The sequence below is a fragment of the Rhinoderma darwinii genome, chromosome 1 (assembly GCF_050947455.1).
Source record: "Rhinoderma darwinii isolate aRhiDar2 chromosome 1, aRhiDar2.hap1, whole genome shotgun sequence".
Taxonomy (NCBI): domain Eukaryota; kingdom Metazoa; phylum Chordata; class Amphibia; order Anura; family Rhinodermatidae; genus Rhinoderma; species Rhinoderma darwinii.
In genome coordinates, this window is record NC_134687.1 from 594,139,435 (window position 1) to 594,154,979 (window position 15,545).

Consider the following 15,545-nt stretch of genomic DNA (forward strand, 5'->3'; position numbering starts at 1 on the left):
AGCGGAAATTAAAATATCGCCCCCTGCTGGTACTATCACACCTTACATCCCTGGACAAGAGGGCCTGATGGTTATTGCCCTCCCTTACCCCTGATGTAAAGCTCTGTGAAGGGTCATAAACCTCATACTTAAGGGGGTAGTGCCAGCCAGAGTTAGGGCCACTTATTGGCCCCGTACCAGCAGCATGGACTGTCTCTATGCACCCCAGTTTAATCCAGGAAAGGGACAAATTACAGGATATTGTTAGTAAATAGGAATAAACCATGCTGTGGTATTGCCAGAATAACCCAGCAGTCTTTTATGGTTGGCCAGGCCAACCATAATCTGACATATTGATTATATAAAGCCATCAATTCCTATAAGGCACGACATTGCCATTCAGTGGCCGCCAAGCAAATATGCCCGACCATAGTTATCCTATAGCCCAGTGCCGTGTTTCCTTCCATTATTCTCATTAGTGGATGACAAAGGTCATCGGCATAAAATTCCTGACTGAGCTTAAATAAGCTATTTAGTTCTTGTTAATTTTCCTAAGATAAGATCATATTCACCTAATATTGAAAAATCCCCAGTAACTATAAGTCCTTGAGTCATAAATTATTTTCTTGTTTGTATCAGTTTCTGGGAAAGCTGGGTGACAACCAGATGGCTGCTTACATCGAGGTTGTCATCCAGCTTTACAGCAACCCTGAATGGAAATTTACCTAGTTATATAGAAATATGAAATTGCAGGATTTATCGCTGAATTGCTAGACAGATTTGACATTCAGAACTCTAGGAAAGCAGGATGACTGGCTGGTTTTCACCCAACAGGAAAAGTCACCCAACTGGTGTGCCCATCCTTGGTTATAATATGTAAGACCTATTAGCTTTATACCTGGGTAGGGGTGGATTCCATTGGCAAACACAGCTTCTGCAGTGGGCTGTCCGTTGGCCTGGGGTGGGAGGCCAGTGAATCCATTAACCCCGATTGGTGATGAAATGCTAGGCACAGATGGTGCGGTGATTCCTGGCGGTGTGCTTCCACCTGCAGAGACAAAAAGCAAGTGGTCACTTCCCCAATAATGACCTGTGTACACAGGGTTACGTATGACAGTGCCATTTGTACGTTACTCCAGATTCTGCTGCAGAACTCTCCCCTGTTCAATGATCACCACATTTACCAACAGGGGGCACGCATCACCTGCCTTACGCATAGTGGCACCTGTTAAAAAAAAAGTGGTGCAGGGTCTCCATATATATGATGTTCAACCTAAACTCCATATTTTTCAATGTAAGGATCCAATAAATTACCTCTTTTTAGTACATAGCACTGATCCCAATATACACTGAAGAAGAGAAGACCGAAGAGACCATTGCTAAGTCAGAAGCTGCAAATCCATGCCATATATATACACTAGTGCGTATTTAAGTAGTGTCTGCACATTAAAATAACTTTTGATATGTCATAGAGACATATCAGAAGTCTTGATTGGTGGACCTCCGAGTGCTGAGACCCCCACCGTCGCTGAAATGAAAAGGAAGAATCGCCCGGCTGAGCGAACTGCACCTTCGTCTGTGATTGGCGCTGCTCATTAGGCTGAAGATGGGGCCACAACCGTTTTATGTAAGCCCGTTTTCAGTGCAAATCACAGCCGAAGGCGCAGAGCGTTTACTTGAGCGCTTCTGCACCTTTGTTTCAGCGACAGTAGGGGTCCCAGCAAACGGATCCCCACCAATCAAAACTTCGTCTCTATGACTTACAGTATCAAAAGTTTACAGCCCAGGACCACATACAGTCCATTTACCAAGTGGTCGTCAATAGGTTAAAGTGGATACAAAGACAGCATTGCAAAGACTAAATACAATTGCAGCAAACCCTCAGCTGTGAGAAGTATTCGGGTCTGTTCACATCTGTGATGAGGTGTCCATCAAGATTTCTGGTAGTCTGCAGCGCTATTCTTGCAGTAATAAATACCGGATCACAGACTAGCTTCATAAAAGTCAATAGGGTCCATTAGTGTCTGTTTGGATCCATCAGAAAAAAGATCGGTCACAGTGTCATGACTTCCACTACGAACAGAAGTCATTATGCTAGTGTCCAAGGAGCTTACGGTCTATACAAGTTTTCGGCCTACGAATAGAAACAAAAATGTTCCCATTCACTAACAGCAAGCAGAGATCTTAAAAATGGTGAGGAATTAGAACTCTTTATTCTACAATGATTAAAAAATGGAAAACCCTTTTAACTCATCAAAAAAATATCATTATTCACAAATGGTGCAGCCAGAGTCGTAGCTTGGCTTTCTGTTACCCACGGCAAAAATCTATTTAATGTCTTTGCCTTATATCTAAATAACCTGCCAAGACAGAGTGACTTGTTGGCACACCGCTTAGCACCCAGCACCTGGTTGAATTTGCCCCAAGGTGACAAACTCAGCTCTGCTACATCTACATATCACTGATGTATACACCGGTGTATTTAAAGCCTAGTAAATGCAACCAGAACCTCACACGTTAAACTATATTCAAAATTAAAATTCAGGAGAAAAATGCAAAATGCTGCAGGCAAATCATTTTACCCCCTAGGCCTTCGTTTACCCAATGTTAATTGAGTACTAATTATGCTCATATTGTTCTGCCATCACCTCCATCGCTGTCACGCTGTCTAGCATCTAGAGACCCCCCCCGCACCCTTCCCCCTCACCCTCCAGCTAGATACACTGAGATTTCAAAAGTTCTAGGGATCTGACGTCTCCCTGGGAAATACAATGACAGTCGCTGTGCGAGGGCAAAATTAACACCCAGGCGAATGTACTTTTTCCGTCATCCATTAAAAAAACGGAAAAAAAATAAAAAATAGAAAAGGTGTGAAAATTTCCCCATCACTTGTGTTGACAGATTCTCTTTTATTATGAGAGCTGACACTGGCACCTTGATGTGACAGTTCCTTGTGTGCGCTCCTGACTGCGCTGTACATCGGATGAAAGCGGCGAAGATTTGAAACTGCCTTATTCGCTCGTTTTCGCTTACTAAGCACTCAGCCGCTGCTTCTTTCTTTATGTGAAGTGTTGCTGTTTCAGCATGTGTTCATGTATAGCATAGAAAATGCCGTCACCATCGTCCCACGTGTCTTAATGATATTTGGACAGCGATAGACTTGAAGAACTAGAAAGAAAGGGGAGGAGTGTTTAAATGCATAAGGCTGGATTCACACGAGCATGTTCGGTCCGTAAAGGACGGAACGTATGTCGGCCGCAAGTCCCGGACCGGGACCATCATAGTTATGTACGACGCTGGGAGTCCCTCCCTCTCCGTGGAACTACTGTCCCGTACTGAAAACATGATTATAGTACGGGACAGTTGTCCCGCAGCGAGGCAGGGACTCCTAGCATCATAGATAACGATGACGATAAGAGCCCGGCTCCCTGCAGTGTGCTCAGTCCGGGAAATACTGCCGACATACGGACCGCATATCCCAGACTGAACACGCTCGTGTGAATCCGGCCTAAAGGAGACGGGAACATGTGACTTGTGTAAAACTCATTAAATATTATATATATATATGTATATGCAGAAGATCCAATTGAAAATGCTTCCATGGAGGAAGTGAAACGTTGCTGTGTTGGGTGAATAAATTCACATTTTTTTGCTGAGTGCTGCTTCCAGTCTCTTTTTCTTGGATATATGTATATGCAGATGTAGTCATCTTTATCTTGACTTTTAACGCATTAAATACACAGTGGCAAGAAACTTTAATTTAACTTTTTCAATGGTTTTGTTTTGGGATATCACGCTGCAGCAAGTTATCAGTCAAGATAAACTTGGCTACATCTGTATAGTGCAGCCGTATTTGGATTGTATTACGCCACTTTAACGGTCCAACCCTGGAGAATAAAATGAGTTATAGAAACTTTGTAAAACTAAAATATAACTACTATAATACTGTCTCTATGTACAAGAATATAACTACTATAATACTGCCCCTATGTACAAGAATATAGCTACTATAATACTGCCCCTATGTGCAAGAATATAACTACTATAATACTGCCTCCTACATACAAGAATATAACTACTATAATACTGCCCCTATGTACAAGAATATAACTACTATAATACTGCTTCCTATGTACAGGAATATAACTACTATAATTCTGCCCCTATGTACAAGAATATAACTACTATAATACTGCCCCTATGTACAAGAATATAACTACTATAATACTGCCTCCTATGTACAGGAATATAACTACTATAATACTGCCCCTATATACAAGAATATAACTACTATAATACTGCCCCCTATGTACAATAATATAAGTACTATAATACTGCCTCCTATGTACAGGAATATAACTACTATAATACTGCCTCCTATGTACAAGAATATAACTACTATAATACTTCCTCCTATGTACAAGAATATAACTACTAAAATACTGCCCTCTATGTACAAGAATAAAACTACTTTAATACTGCCCCTATATATAAGAATATAACTACTATAATACTGCCCCCTATGTACAAGAATATATCTACTATAATACTGCTCCTATGTACAAGAATATAACTACTATAATACTGTCTCTATGTACAGGAATATAACTACTATAATACTGCCCCTATGTACAAGAATATAACTACTATAATACTGCCTCCTATGTACAAGAATATAACTACTATAATACTGCCTGCTATGTACAAGAATAGAACTACTATAATACTGCCCCCTATGTACAAGAATATAACTACTATAATACTGCTCCCTATGTACAAGAATATAACTACTATAATACTACCTACTATGTACAAGTATATAACTACTATAATATTGCCCCTATGTACAAGAATATAACTACTATAATACTGCTCCCCATGTACAAGAATATAACTACTATAATACTGCTCCCTATGTACAAGAATATAACTACTATAATACTACCTACTATGTACAAGAATATAACTACTATAATACTGCCCCCTATGTACAAGAATATAACTACTATAATACTACCTACTATGTACAAGAATATAACTACTATAATACTGCTTCCTATATTCAAGAATATAACTACTATAATACTGCCCCTATGTACAAGAATATAACTACTATAATACTACCTCCTATGTACAAGAATATAACTACTATAATACTGCCCCTATGTACAAGAATATAACTACTATAATACTGCCTCCTATATACAAGAATATAACTACTATAATACTGCTTCCTATGTACAAGAATATAACTCCTATAATACTGCCTCCTATGTACAAGAATATAACTACTATAATACTTCCCCTATGTACAAGAATATAACTACTATAATACTGCCTCCTATATACAAGAATATAACTACTATAATACTGCTTCCTATGTACAAGAATATAACTCCTATAATACTGCACCTATGTACAAGAATATAACTACTATAATACTGCTCCTATGTACTAGAATATAACTACTTTAATACTGCCCCATATGTACAAGAATATAACTCCTATAATACTGCCCCTATATACAAGAATATAACTACTATAATACTGTCTCCTATGTACAAGAATATAACTACTATAATACTGCCCCTATGTACAAGAATATAACTACTATAATACTGCCTCCTATATACAATATAACTACTATAATACTGCCCCCTATGTACAAGAATATAACTACTATAATACTGCCTCCTATGTACAAGAATATAACTACTATAATACCTCCCCCAATGTACAAGAATATATCTACTATAATACTGCTCCTATGTACAAGAATATAACTACTATAATACTGTCTCTATGTACAGGAATATAACTACTATAATACTGCCCCTATGTACAAGAATATAACTACTATAATACTGCCTCCTATGTACAAGAATATAACTACTATAATACTGCCTGCTATGTACAAGAATAGAACTACTATAATACTGCCCCCTATGTACAAGAATATAACTACTATAATACTGCTCCCTATGTACAAGAATATAACTACTATAATACTACCTACTATGTACAAGTATATAACTACTATAATATTGCCCCTATGTACAAGAATATAACTACTATAATACTGCTCCCCATGTACAAGAATATAACTACTATAATACTGCTCCCTATGTACAAGAATATAACTACTATAATACTACCTACTATGTACAAGAATATAACTACTATAATACTGCCCTCTATGTACAAGAATATAACTACTATAATACTACCTACTATGTACAAGAATATAACTACTATAATACTGCCCCTATGTACAAGAATATAACTACTATTATACTGCCCCCTATGTATAAGAATATAACTACTATAATACTGCCCCCTATGTACAAGAATATAACTACTATAATTGTTGCTATTATTTACTTCTAATTTCTCTTACTTGCAGGTACCCAGTGAAATGTATAGTTAATATATTTTCTTTTGTTTCAAGCAAATTACTGTAAAATAACATGGAAACCCACCATACTTACTTTACAAATTTAAAGTTTCCACAGATTAAAAATCAAAGTAATAGCAGCAGATTGCAGATATAATTTTATTGTAGTGCTTCTCTACCCTTACAATTGTCTGATAATCCAGAGCTTTTGATAATCTGTCACTTTTTATGTCTAATTGAAGAAATTGTACAGAGGTAAATTTTCATATCCTAAAATCCATAAGGTCATGTCTTCATTAGTGCTAACAATGTATTTTTACGCTGGACGCCCCTTTTCTCGTGGGCATTGGTTTAGCCCATGAAATACGTGTGACATTGTGAAGACCTTCATATCTGTTTATGTGACAGGTGACTTTCCTTCTCTTGGCAGCAGATTTTATATTGAACATGAGAAGCTTTTTTAGAATCACATTGATTTTGACTTCCTACCTGATGTTGGCGTCATTGGAGCAGCCGCCAGGCCGTTCATGTTCAGGGCAGCCATTTGTTGCATCTGGGCAGCTGCAAAGGCGGCCATCGGATTCAGGTATCCACCCTGTGCTACGGAAGCCATTATGGCGGCCTGTTGCTGCATCTGCTAGAACAAAGAGAAGAAGGAAAATGTAATCAAAGTTTCAGGCAGGACCCCCCCAACTCCCCAAAAATACACAAAAAATAGCAAATCACAATAGAGCAAAGACGAATGTCATCTGTGATGGCCGTGACTTGGGGACCTTATGGCTACAGTATGTAAAAAAGTAGTCTGCAACCTGTCACTCTCCAGCTGTTGGTAAACTACAGCTTCCAGCATGGCCTCACAGCCTGTGGATCTGGAGAGCCACAGGGTGGAGACCACTGATGTATAGAACGTCTTATAGTATTAGACAGAAGTCTCAGCTTCTTCTTTCACGCTCTGCAAAACAGTTATCTCAATAGCCGTGATGTGTTGGTCAAGACGGAGTATCTACCATAGAGGCAGCCATGGGGCTAGTAAGGGGCCCTTGGCGAGAAGGCGTCCCAGCCCTGTTTATTCTAACCCTTTTGCTATATCTAGATGAAGTGTAATGTTATTAAACCAGCGACCTAGAAATTGGTCAAGGGTCATGGAAAAAGAGTGAATGTGGTAACAAAAACCAGACACAATAATGGGCGGACAATTTTAATCTTTATATGGGGTCCAACTCTTCTATTTAGGCCACTGACTAGTTACATTGTCACAAATTGCCTTTTACCTGCACCAATCAACCAAAAGTATATAAGTTCTGGAAGAAGAAGGCCCATTTCTGGTGACTGGTGGAGGCATCAGGACTCATTTCTTGGATTATGGACTGTATGAGGACCATCTACCCGGAGACCGGACAGTCATTACAGGTAGCTCTGATGATATGTCGGGTAATGAGAGTCATAGTTAGAGTTTCCTTCACATGAATCAACTATTCAGTTTGCTGCCCTAGTCCTGTGTCTAAAACCCTGGCTGAGGCAGATGAGCTTGTTGACACCCTCCTGGCACCAATTACCTGGGGCACATGTCCCTCTAGCCCTCATTACCTACGCCCCTGGTAGTACTGTAGGTGGTTCTGAGTCATGTTAGCCTACTAATGAAATAATTTACTGGTATAGTATGACAGAGGAAGCTGAGAGGTATGTCTAAAAAGTGAGGACAATCGCAGACACAAGAATAGAGACTGTTATTAAATGGTAACTCCACCCAAAATAATTTCCCTATTACTAATCATTCCTGGTTTGATCAGATTTTTATGTTCCTGCATTGATTGCTTCGTGGTGCCATCTAGTTCATCCAATAATTGTAGCCTGACAAAGACTGGGACGTTGTCACAGCTCCACCCCTTTTACTAGCATCACTGTAATCTTGTCAATCATTTCCCTCCTTATTTCTACAATGAATCCATCGCCTGTCATCAAACTCCTTCTGAGCCCATTTCTGCTCCATCCCTTTCGTGACTATAAAATTCCTCCCATCACATACATTTTTTTGTAACTTGGGAAAATCATAAAAATATGAAAAGAGAAATTTTTACAATCATATTAATTTATTATTTTGACTGCCAATACCTGTAATTGAGTGAATGAGTCTGATCATTTTATCTTAAGGTCAACATTTTTTTTTTTTTTACAGATGTAACAGATTTGAATTTGTCATGTGGCACAATGACGTGATATCACTGTGTGTTTTCTAAGGTTTTCCATGGGATGCAGGTAAAATACTACATTGTATTAACTCAGTGCACACATGAATAGTTAAATGGCAAATGTAGCTCTACTACATTTGAATATATATTATAATAATATCTCCATAATATCTTTGTGCATCATAATAACTGATTTAAAGGGAAGGATACATTTTTATGTTTCTTACTCAGGGGAAAGGGGGTCTGTGAGCCGAGACCCCACCAATCACTAGAACAAAGGAACTTGTAGTCTCATTCATAATTTGGAGATCTTGGAGTTAGGTTGAAGGGGTCCGGTAAGCTTCCCAAAAAGGAGCATATTGGCCCCTTTGTTCTGATGATAATTTCCCTGCCCCCCACTGATGGAGCTGATGTCTCAATGGCATGTTAGATCTTCTTATTGTAAACTTTCGCCATAACATAATACAGTAAATTTATGGGTCATCCAAAACAACCAACCAAGCTCTGCTACGTCCGATGAGCCCAGCAATGCTACATCCGACTAACCCAGTATTGCTACATCTGACAAACCCAGCATTGCTACATCCGACCAACCCACCTATGCTAAATCCGAGCAACCCAGCTATGACACATCTAAGCAAACTCAGTATTCCTACATCTGACGAAACCCAGCTATACTACATCCGACCCACCCAGCTATGCCACCTCTAAACATACCCAGTATTGATACATCTGATGAACCCAGCTCTGCTACATCCGACCCACCCAGCTATGCCACCTCTAAACATACCCAGTATTAATACATCTGATGAAACCCATCTATGCTACATCCCACCAACCCAGCTATGCCACCTCTAAACATACCCAGTATTCATACATCTGATGAAATCCAGCTCTGCTACCTCCGACCCACCCAGCTATGTCACCTCTAAAATTACCCAGTATTGATACATCTGATGAACCCAGCTCTGCTACATCTGACTAACTTGACTATTCAACATCTGCTATGGCAATGAATGAATTATCTTGGTAAACATTATATTTTTTCCTGGCATATATCACAAAGATGAATTGCTCAGCACGGGATGGTTGGTTATCTGGACTGTACCACTCCACATCTGGCTCTGGGCACTGGATCAATAACCTCACCCCAGTCAACCCCACCCGCTAGCAGTAACAAATAACCAGCCGCAGGGCTTTCTGGTGCTCTTCTCGTCGCTGGAACTCATAGTCCATTGCATTCTGGGATAGAAGGCCGCGCTTTGTTGTTCAGGCTCGCCCGGCAGCTGCACCAGATTCTCATGTATATTTAACACATGTCTTCATGCCAATGCTCTTCTCCATGCCAGAGACGTCTGAGAATAAGGTTCTGGCAACTACATCCGTCATAGTGTAATATTAAAATTTAAATAAATTTAGATCCTCTGAGCCCTACATGCAGCTCATATAACCACTGCCACGTCCCATGTAGGAGTCTTTGTAAGGCCAGGATCACATACTCAGTTTTGATGCAGTTTTAGGTGGAGTTTTTTAATCAGCTTTTTTTTTTTTTAGCCCAAATCAGTAGTGGATGGAAAGGTATAAAACAAAGACTGATGCATCTACTTTCTTGTATGTCCCCTCCTGTGTTTGGCTTCAAAAACGGAACCAAAAACTGAATAAAAAACTGCATCAAAACTGTGTGTGTGATCCTGGACTAACTGGACATTACTAGTTATTAGGGGCATAGCTATAGGTGGTGCAGGGGTAGCAGTAATATCCAAGTCCTGATGCCTGACGGGACCCAATATTAATATACAAATGTGTCCACCCTTAACTTTTCTTGAACTGTGTTAAGTTATACAATTTGTTATGATACAAATTCAATACAATCTCGTGGCGTATACATTTTTTTCACATGGGAGTCTATTGACGACTCGTGGCATCCGTGGAAGGTATACTTTTTTTTACATGTTTGTTTAACATCTCGCTCCATACATCTCAGGATTTGTTGGACTTAGAGACAATTTAAGGAAGGACACATTTATTATTGACCTATAATAGTTAGGGGGTCCTGGTACATGTTTTGCCCAGGAGCATTACACCTCCGCCAATGATTTTCCAATTAATTTCATTGTATATCACAATCGAGGCTAAAGTACTGATCTATAGGAAGTTCATTGAATTGGTTAATCTGTAAATTTAGGGGGAACTGTATGGAAAGGAAGAGCCCCGATAGCAGAAATTTATATTGAGTTTTTCTGGTGTGATTTCATCATGGATGATCCAGAATTAGTTCTTCTGGAAAAGGGTGACCTAATGCTCAGGCGGGTTCCTCTACCATGAGGTTAAGGTTACAGTACCTTACGCCCCTTGACCTATACATTATGAAGTCATTGAACATGACAGTGTGGGGGGCTGCTACGGATTTTGCATAGGACTCTGCTAGGGTAGTCTGAGATTGTTCTTATCCCCGTGCTAAAATTTATTTTGTCACCACTCTCCCATCTGTAGTGATGTCATCTAAAGGAATTTTATGTAAATAACGCTTAATGGAACATCTTTTGCAACGAGCCCTGCGCCTGTGTCAGTTAGACAAGATAATCACTATCTTTCAGGCTCCGAATTTAACCAAGAATGTATTCATTCACTGACAGCAAGAATCGATCATAAAAATGGTGAGGAATTGTAACACAAAGAATATGAGAAAGTTGCAGAACTTTTCATTATATAGAGATAAACTTTAGTCACTTAAATCTTCCTGATCAGTGGCTTATAATGAATATTTCTCTATTTTTATCTATTAGAGAGCGTCCAAATGCATCTTTACAAGCAGCAGAGTAGCGTCTTTTTATAAAAGAATGACATGAAAGCTGCTAGAAATGACAAAATCCAGGTACAGGCGGGAGATGTAATGGAGGCAATGATCTGTACATTGCCCTTTATGCGCCACAAATGGCCCACGTTGCCTCCTTAGCGAACTGTACACTTGAATATGGAAGGTGCATTAGTACTCGGCTCTCAGGTCTAATTACACCCATTATATTTGCACTTTTCCCATCACATAGACTGCGGCGGCTTTCAAAAAGTCTGCAGAATCCAGAACAAAGAAAAAAAATCCCAGCTTTCCGGTGCAGCCGCCATCCCTTTCTCTGGTAATAAACCCACATTCACTGTCCACTCACTGCTGCCAAAGTCTAACAAATTAATTGTATCTTCAAGAAAGTGGAACCTCATTTGCTTTGCGTTTGCAGGCAGTTAATTATCGACCTAATACATAAAGAAGCCGGAAAGGTGTAATAATAAACTACAGAGCGGTCACTTATTAAATCCAGAGGAGGAGGGGGCGCAAGAACTGCAGACAAGTGTTTACAATGCATTGAAAATCCAAAGAAGGATGAAAAGGGGCTCACGTTTAATTTATACATTGTAAAGAGAAGACTTTGAGCCTGTCAAGTTGTTAAAAATTCTGTTCAGCCATTATAATTCCATCCTTAGTAATATATATTTCTGGGAAAGCTGGGTGACAACCTAAATGACTGCCATTACAGACTCTACAGGGGTTGTCACCCAGGTTTTCCCCAAACTTTTACGTGGCAAATCCTCCTAGATATCCAGATATATATCTCCAACCCCATATCACTATATGACTAGATCATTTTGCTATTTAGAGCGCTCTTAAAGGGGTTACCACTTTTCAAGACTCCTGAATGCAATCCTGCCAAGGTATTCAGTTATAGATCTACCATTCCTATATCAATGCTCAGATAGGTAAATTTACCATTCAGTGACCTTGGAAAGCTGGGAGACAACGTCTGTAGGAGCTACATAAAAGTAATAGATAACTCAAAGACTTATACACTATACTAGGAAATGTTAGATTTTAGAGGAAATGTTGGTGATAGAGTTATGAGAATGATATCTCTCTGTCCAAGGGTGTGCACACAAAGGGGACAGCCAATGTGCTACCTATGAGGTCACCAGACGCATGGGTCACCTTTGAAATGTGCCACCTTTTTTTGGGTGCTCTAGGTGTATTGCCTGTGTGCTGTGTGGGTGATATATGGCAGCATGAGAGGGCACCAAATTACATGTTTGCACAAGGTATCATGCAAACCAAGGGTAGCCCTATGCGGGAAATGGGAACCCCAGCTCAAATTGGCCTCAACTCCTTTCCCTAAGGTGGTTTGAGTTTCAGGACTTCTTTCCTTATCCCCACTGCAATGTAGGGAGAGAAACCAGACGTGGAGCAACGCTATCCTTCTTCTCTACAAAGGATGGGAAGAGGGAAAAAAATGCTGTGCCATCTAGTCCTAGAGCGGGGTGGGGAGACGGTCCTTTTGGTAGGGCAAATAAATGCTCAGCTTTCTAGTCCTAAGGTGACATGATAGTCGAGGGCCAGATGGGTGTTGGACTTTTTAGTCCTAGGGTGGTGGAATAGGTGCGATGTATATAAGTGCTGGACCTTCTAGTCCTAGGCGGTGGGGTGGATGAGGTGCATATATGTGCTGGACATTGTGGTCCTAGAGTGGTGGAATGGGCGGGTGTATAGAAATTATGGACCTTCTAGTCCTAGGGTGGTGGGGTTGACGGGGTGCATATGTGCTGTACCGTCTCATCCTAGGGTTGTAGGGTGGGCAGTGTCAATATAAGTGCTCAACCGTCTAGTTCTAGGGTGGTGTGGTTGGCGGGGTGCATATGTGCTGTACCGTCTCATCCTAGGGTTGTAGGGAGGGCAGTATCAATATAAGTGCTGAACCGTCTAGTTTTCGGTGGTGGGGTGGGTGGTATGCACGGAAATTCTGGACATTCTAATCCTAGGGTGGTGGGGTAGGCAGGGTGCAAATAAGTGCTGGATGGTCTTGTCCCAGGGTCGTAGGGGCGGTGGATTGCATGTAAGTGCTGGACATTCTAGTCTTAGGCTTCAGGTGGTGATGGTTTGGGGTTATGGAATAAACCAGTATTAGGAAGGAGGTCCCAGTTTTGTTTACCTCTATCTATACCCTTGCTTTGAATCCCAATGACTTCATACTGTACTTCCCCTTAATATGTCACCCATCCAATGCCCTTGCCCTTCCTCCAAAAGACTCCAATTGTGAAATGACCTCCCCTATTTTTAATTAGTAAAATAGTATAGAACTGGGGAAGGGGGTGATGGGATTCTTGGGTCCTTGACTTCTCTTTGTACCTTTAATTCAATTATCCAAAGTGTTAGATGAACATTTTCTCTGAATATCTTTTAATAGTAGTTATAAGGAAACCCCTCCTGAGGCTGGCAGAGAACATTTAGATATATATAGCCAGCTTATATAAGAGCAGAACAGATGTGCCATCCTGCAGTACATTATGTTCCGAGGATGTCGGAGGAGAAATGAAAATAAAAACAACCCAACACGTTTATTAATGAACATCCGAGTGTCCTTCTGCCATAAAATAGCAGGGAAGTCCTCCTGGAGCCCGAGTGTGACAAAGAAGATCGGACTCTGCCAGATGAAGACCAGAGACACTGACTGCATGGGGAAAGTTCTGACAAAACTAGTTAGAAATTTGGAGAGCCCCGTCTCAGGGGGAGGAAAGTACATTTTAGGTTATCACATTCTATTTGCTTGCTAGAAAAGTCAGACGCAAGTGCTGCTAATGCAGTTTGATGCCTTCCCATGTAATGATCTTGAGGGGAAGGCTTAGCTCTCAATGTGGAGTCACTTCATGTCATTCTGAAGCAGATCACATAATTTCCAATGTACTCTTTGTCCCTGGGATTTGTAAACAAACTTCTCGGCAAACCAATAACCCTTCAAGTGCAGAGAGCTGGAAATGTAAGATTCTCGGTAGCTTTGGGACTGATATCTCAGAGTTGATAAAGTCTACCACAATCTTGAATGTTGTGATGTACGTGTCAGCTATAGAAATGGCCTGACCTGTCTTATCCATACTACATTGAGCAGGGGGGTATATTGACTGAAAAGGGGCCGACAGCATCAATGACAATGGGGCACCTTCTTGGTACTGTCGGTTTGGGGTAACTTGGTCTTACCAGGGGAATTGATACTTAAGGTTTCTCATCCTTAAGTTACTTTATATAGAATATCCGCATGTCTCCTTATGTTACACAAGAATTTGATAGACTTTAGAGTTTTTGGATGGAAATCATGGGCCTGTTGTGGCTGGGACAATTATTGTGTCAGACCCTGGGCCCAGAGAAGGATCGTCTGGTTCTCTGTTTGTCCAAACCTGACCTCATCCTAAGAGTCCAGCCAGAGTTTTTTCCCCCACCACTCACCACTTGGAGAGGATGTGAGATGACCCTTTGGGCCAGACCAGAAGAAGAAGGTTATATGACCCTTTGGACCAGCTTCTTTTCCCTTGTTTGTTGATACTGTGGGGCCTAAGCATATGAGGGGCAAATTTTAACCACCCATTGGAAAGGAGGCTTTGCTTATTTACCCATCTACAATGGCATATTTCACCTACATTGGTTGTATTTTTGGAATGTGTATGCTTCAAGGAAGGCAGACACTGGCTTATTAGTTTACTAGGAGGAATGAAGTATGTAACGTTTCACATCTCAGATAAGTCAATAACTAGAATTTTCTCCACTTCCAGGCGGAAGTCTCACCTCGGATCATCTTACATTTTTACAGCTTTCCTTGATATTCCATAAGACTCCTATGACTATACTCACACCATACCAGTGCCTCAATAAGATGACTGAGTGCTCAACTACAATTAACCACTGCTTTGATTTATGCATGCGTTCCCTTTCTCCATCGTCTAAATGTCAGATTTTTACTTTGTTGCAACACTGTTGTAGTACTGCGGAAAACAATGTACCAATGTCGCAGTATAAACCCTGGAACGGTGAACAACATTGTTTACATGGCAGCTTGTATTCACTCTGTTAGTACGAATTTTATTTTACAGATGATGTAGACTGGGGAATCCCATGGGATACAATGTATTGTGTTGTGTGTGGTCTCATTGGTAACATTGGACTATAAACTTAC

General features: G+C 40.4%; 1 protein-coding gene across 20 annotated transcripts in view; it reads right to left on the minus strand.

Moving 5' to 3' along the window:
* The window catches only part of CELF4 (CUGBP Elav-like family member 4), a 1,056,008-nt gene that overhangs the window by 86,945 nt on the left and 953,518 nt on the right, over positions 1 to 15,545 (minus strand). For 14 of the 20 annotated variants that reach the window (XR_012850895.1, XM_075840567.1, XM_075840583.1 and 11 more), the window contains 2 exons: positions 6,863 to 7,010; positions 878 to 1,027 (listed from right to left, as the gene is read on the minus strand). Coding sequence is in view for 19 of the 20 variants with exons in the window: in XM_075840567.1 (XP_075696682.1) it covers positions 878 to 1,027; positions 6,863 to 7,010 (298 nt within the window). In the remaining variant the exon portion in view is untranslated. The remainder of the gene's footprint in view (positions 1 to 877; positions 1,028 to 6,862; positions 7,011 to 15,545) is intronic. The other 6 variants (XM_075840488.1, XM_075840472.1, XM_075840498.1 and 3 more) reach the window with 1 other exon arrangement.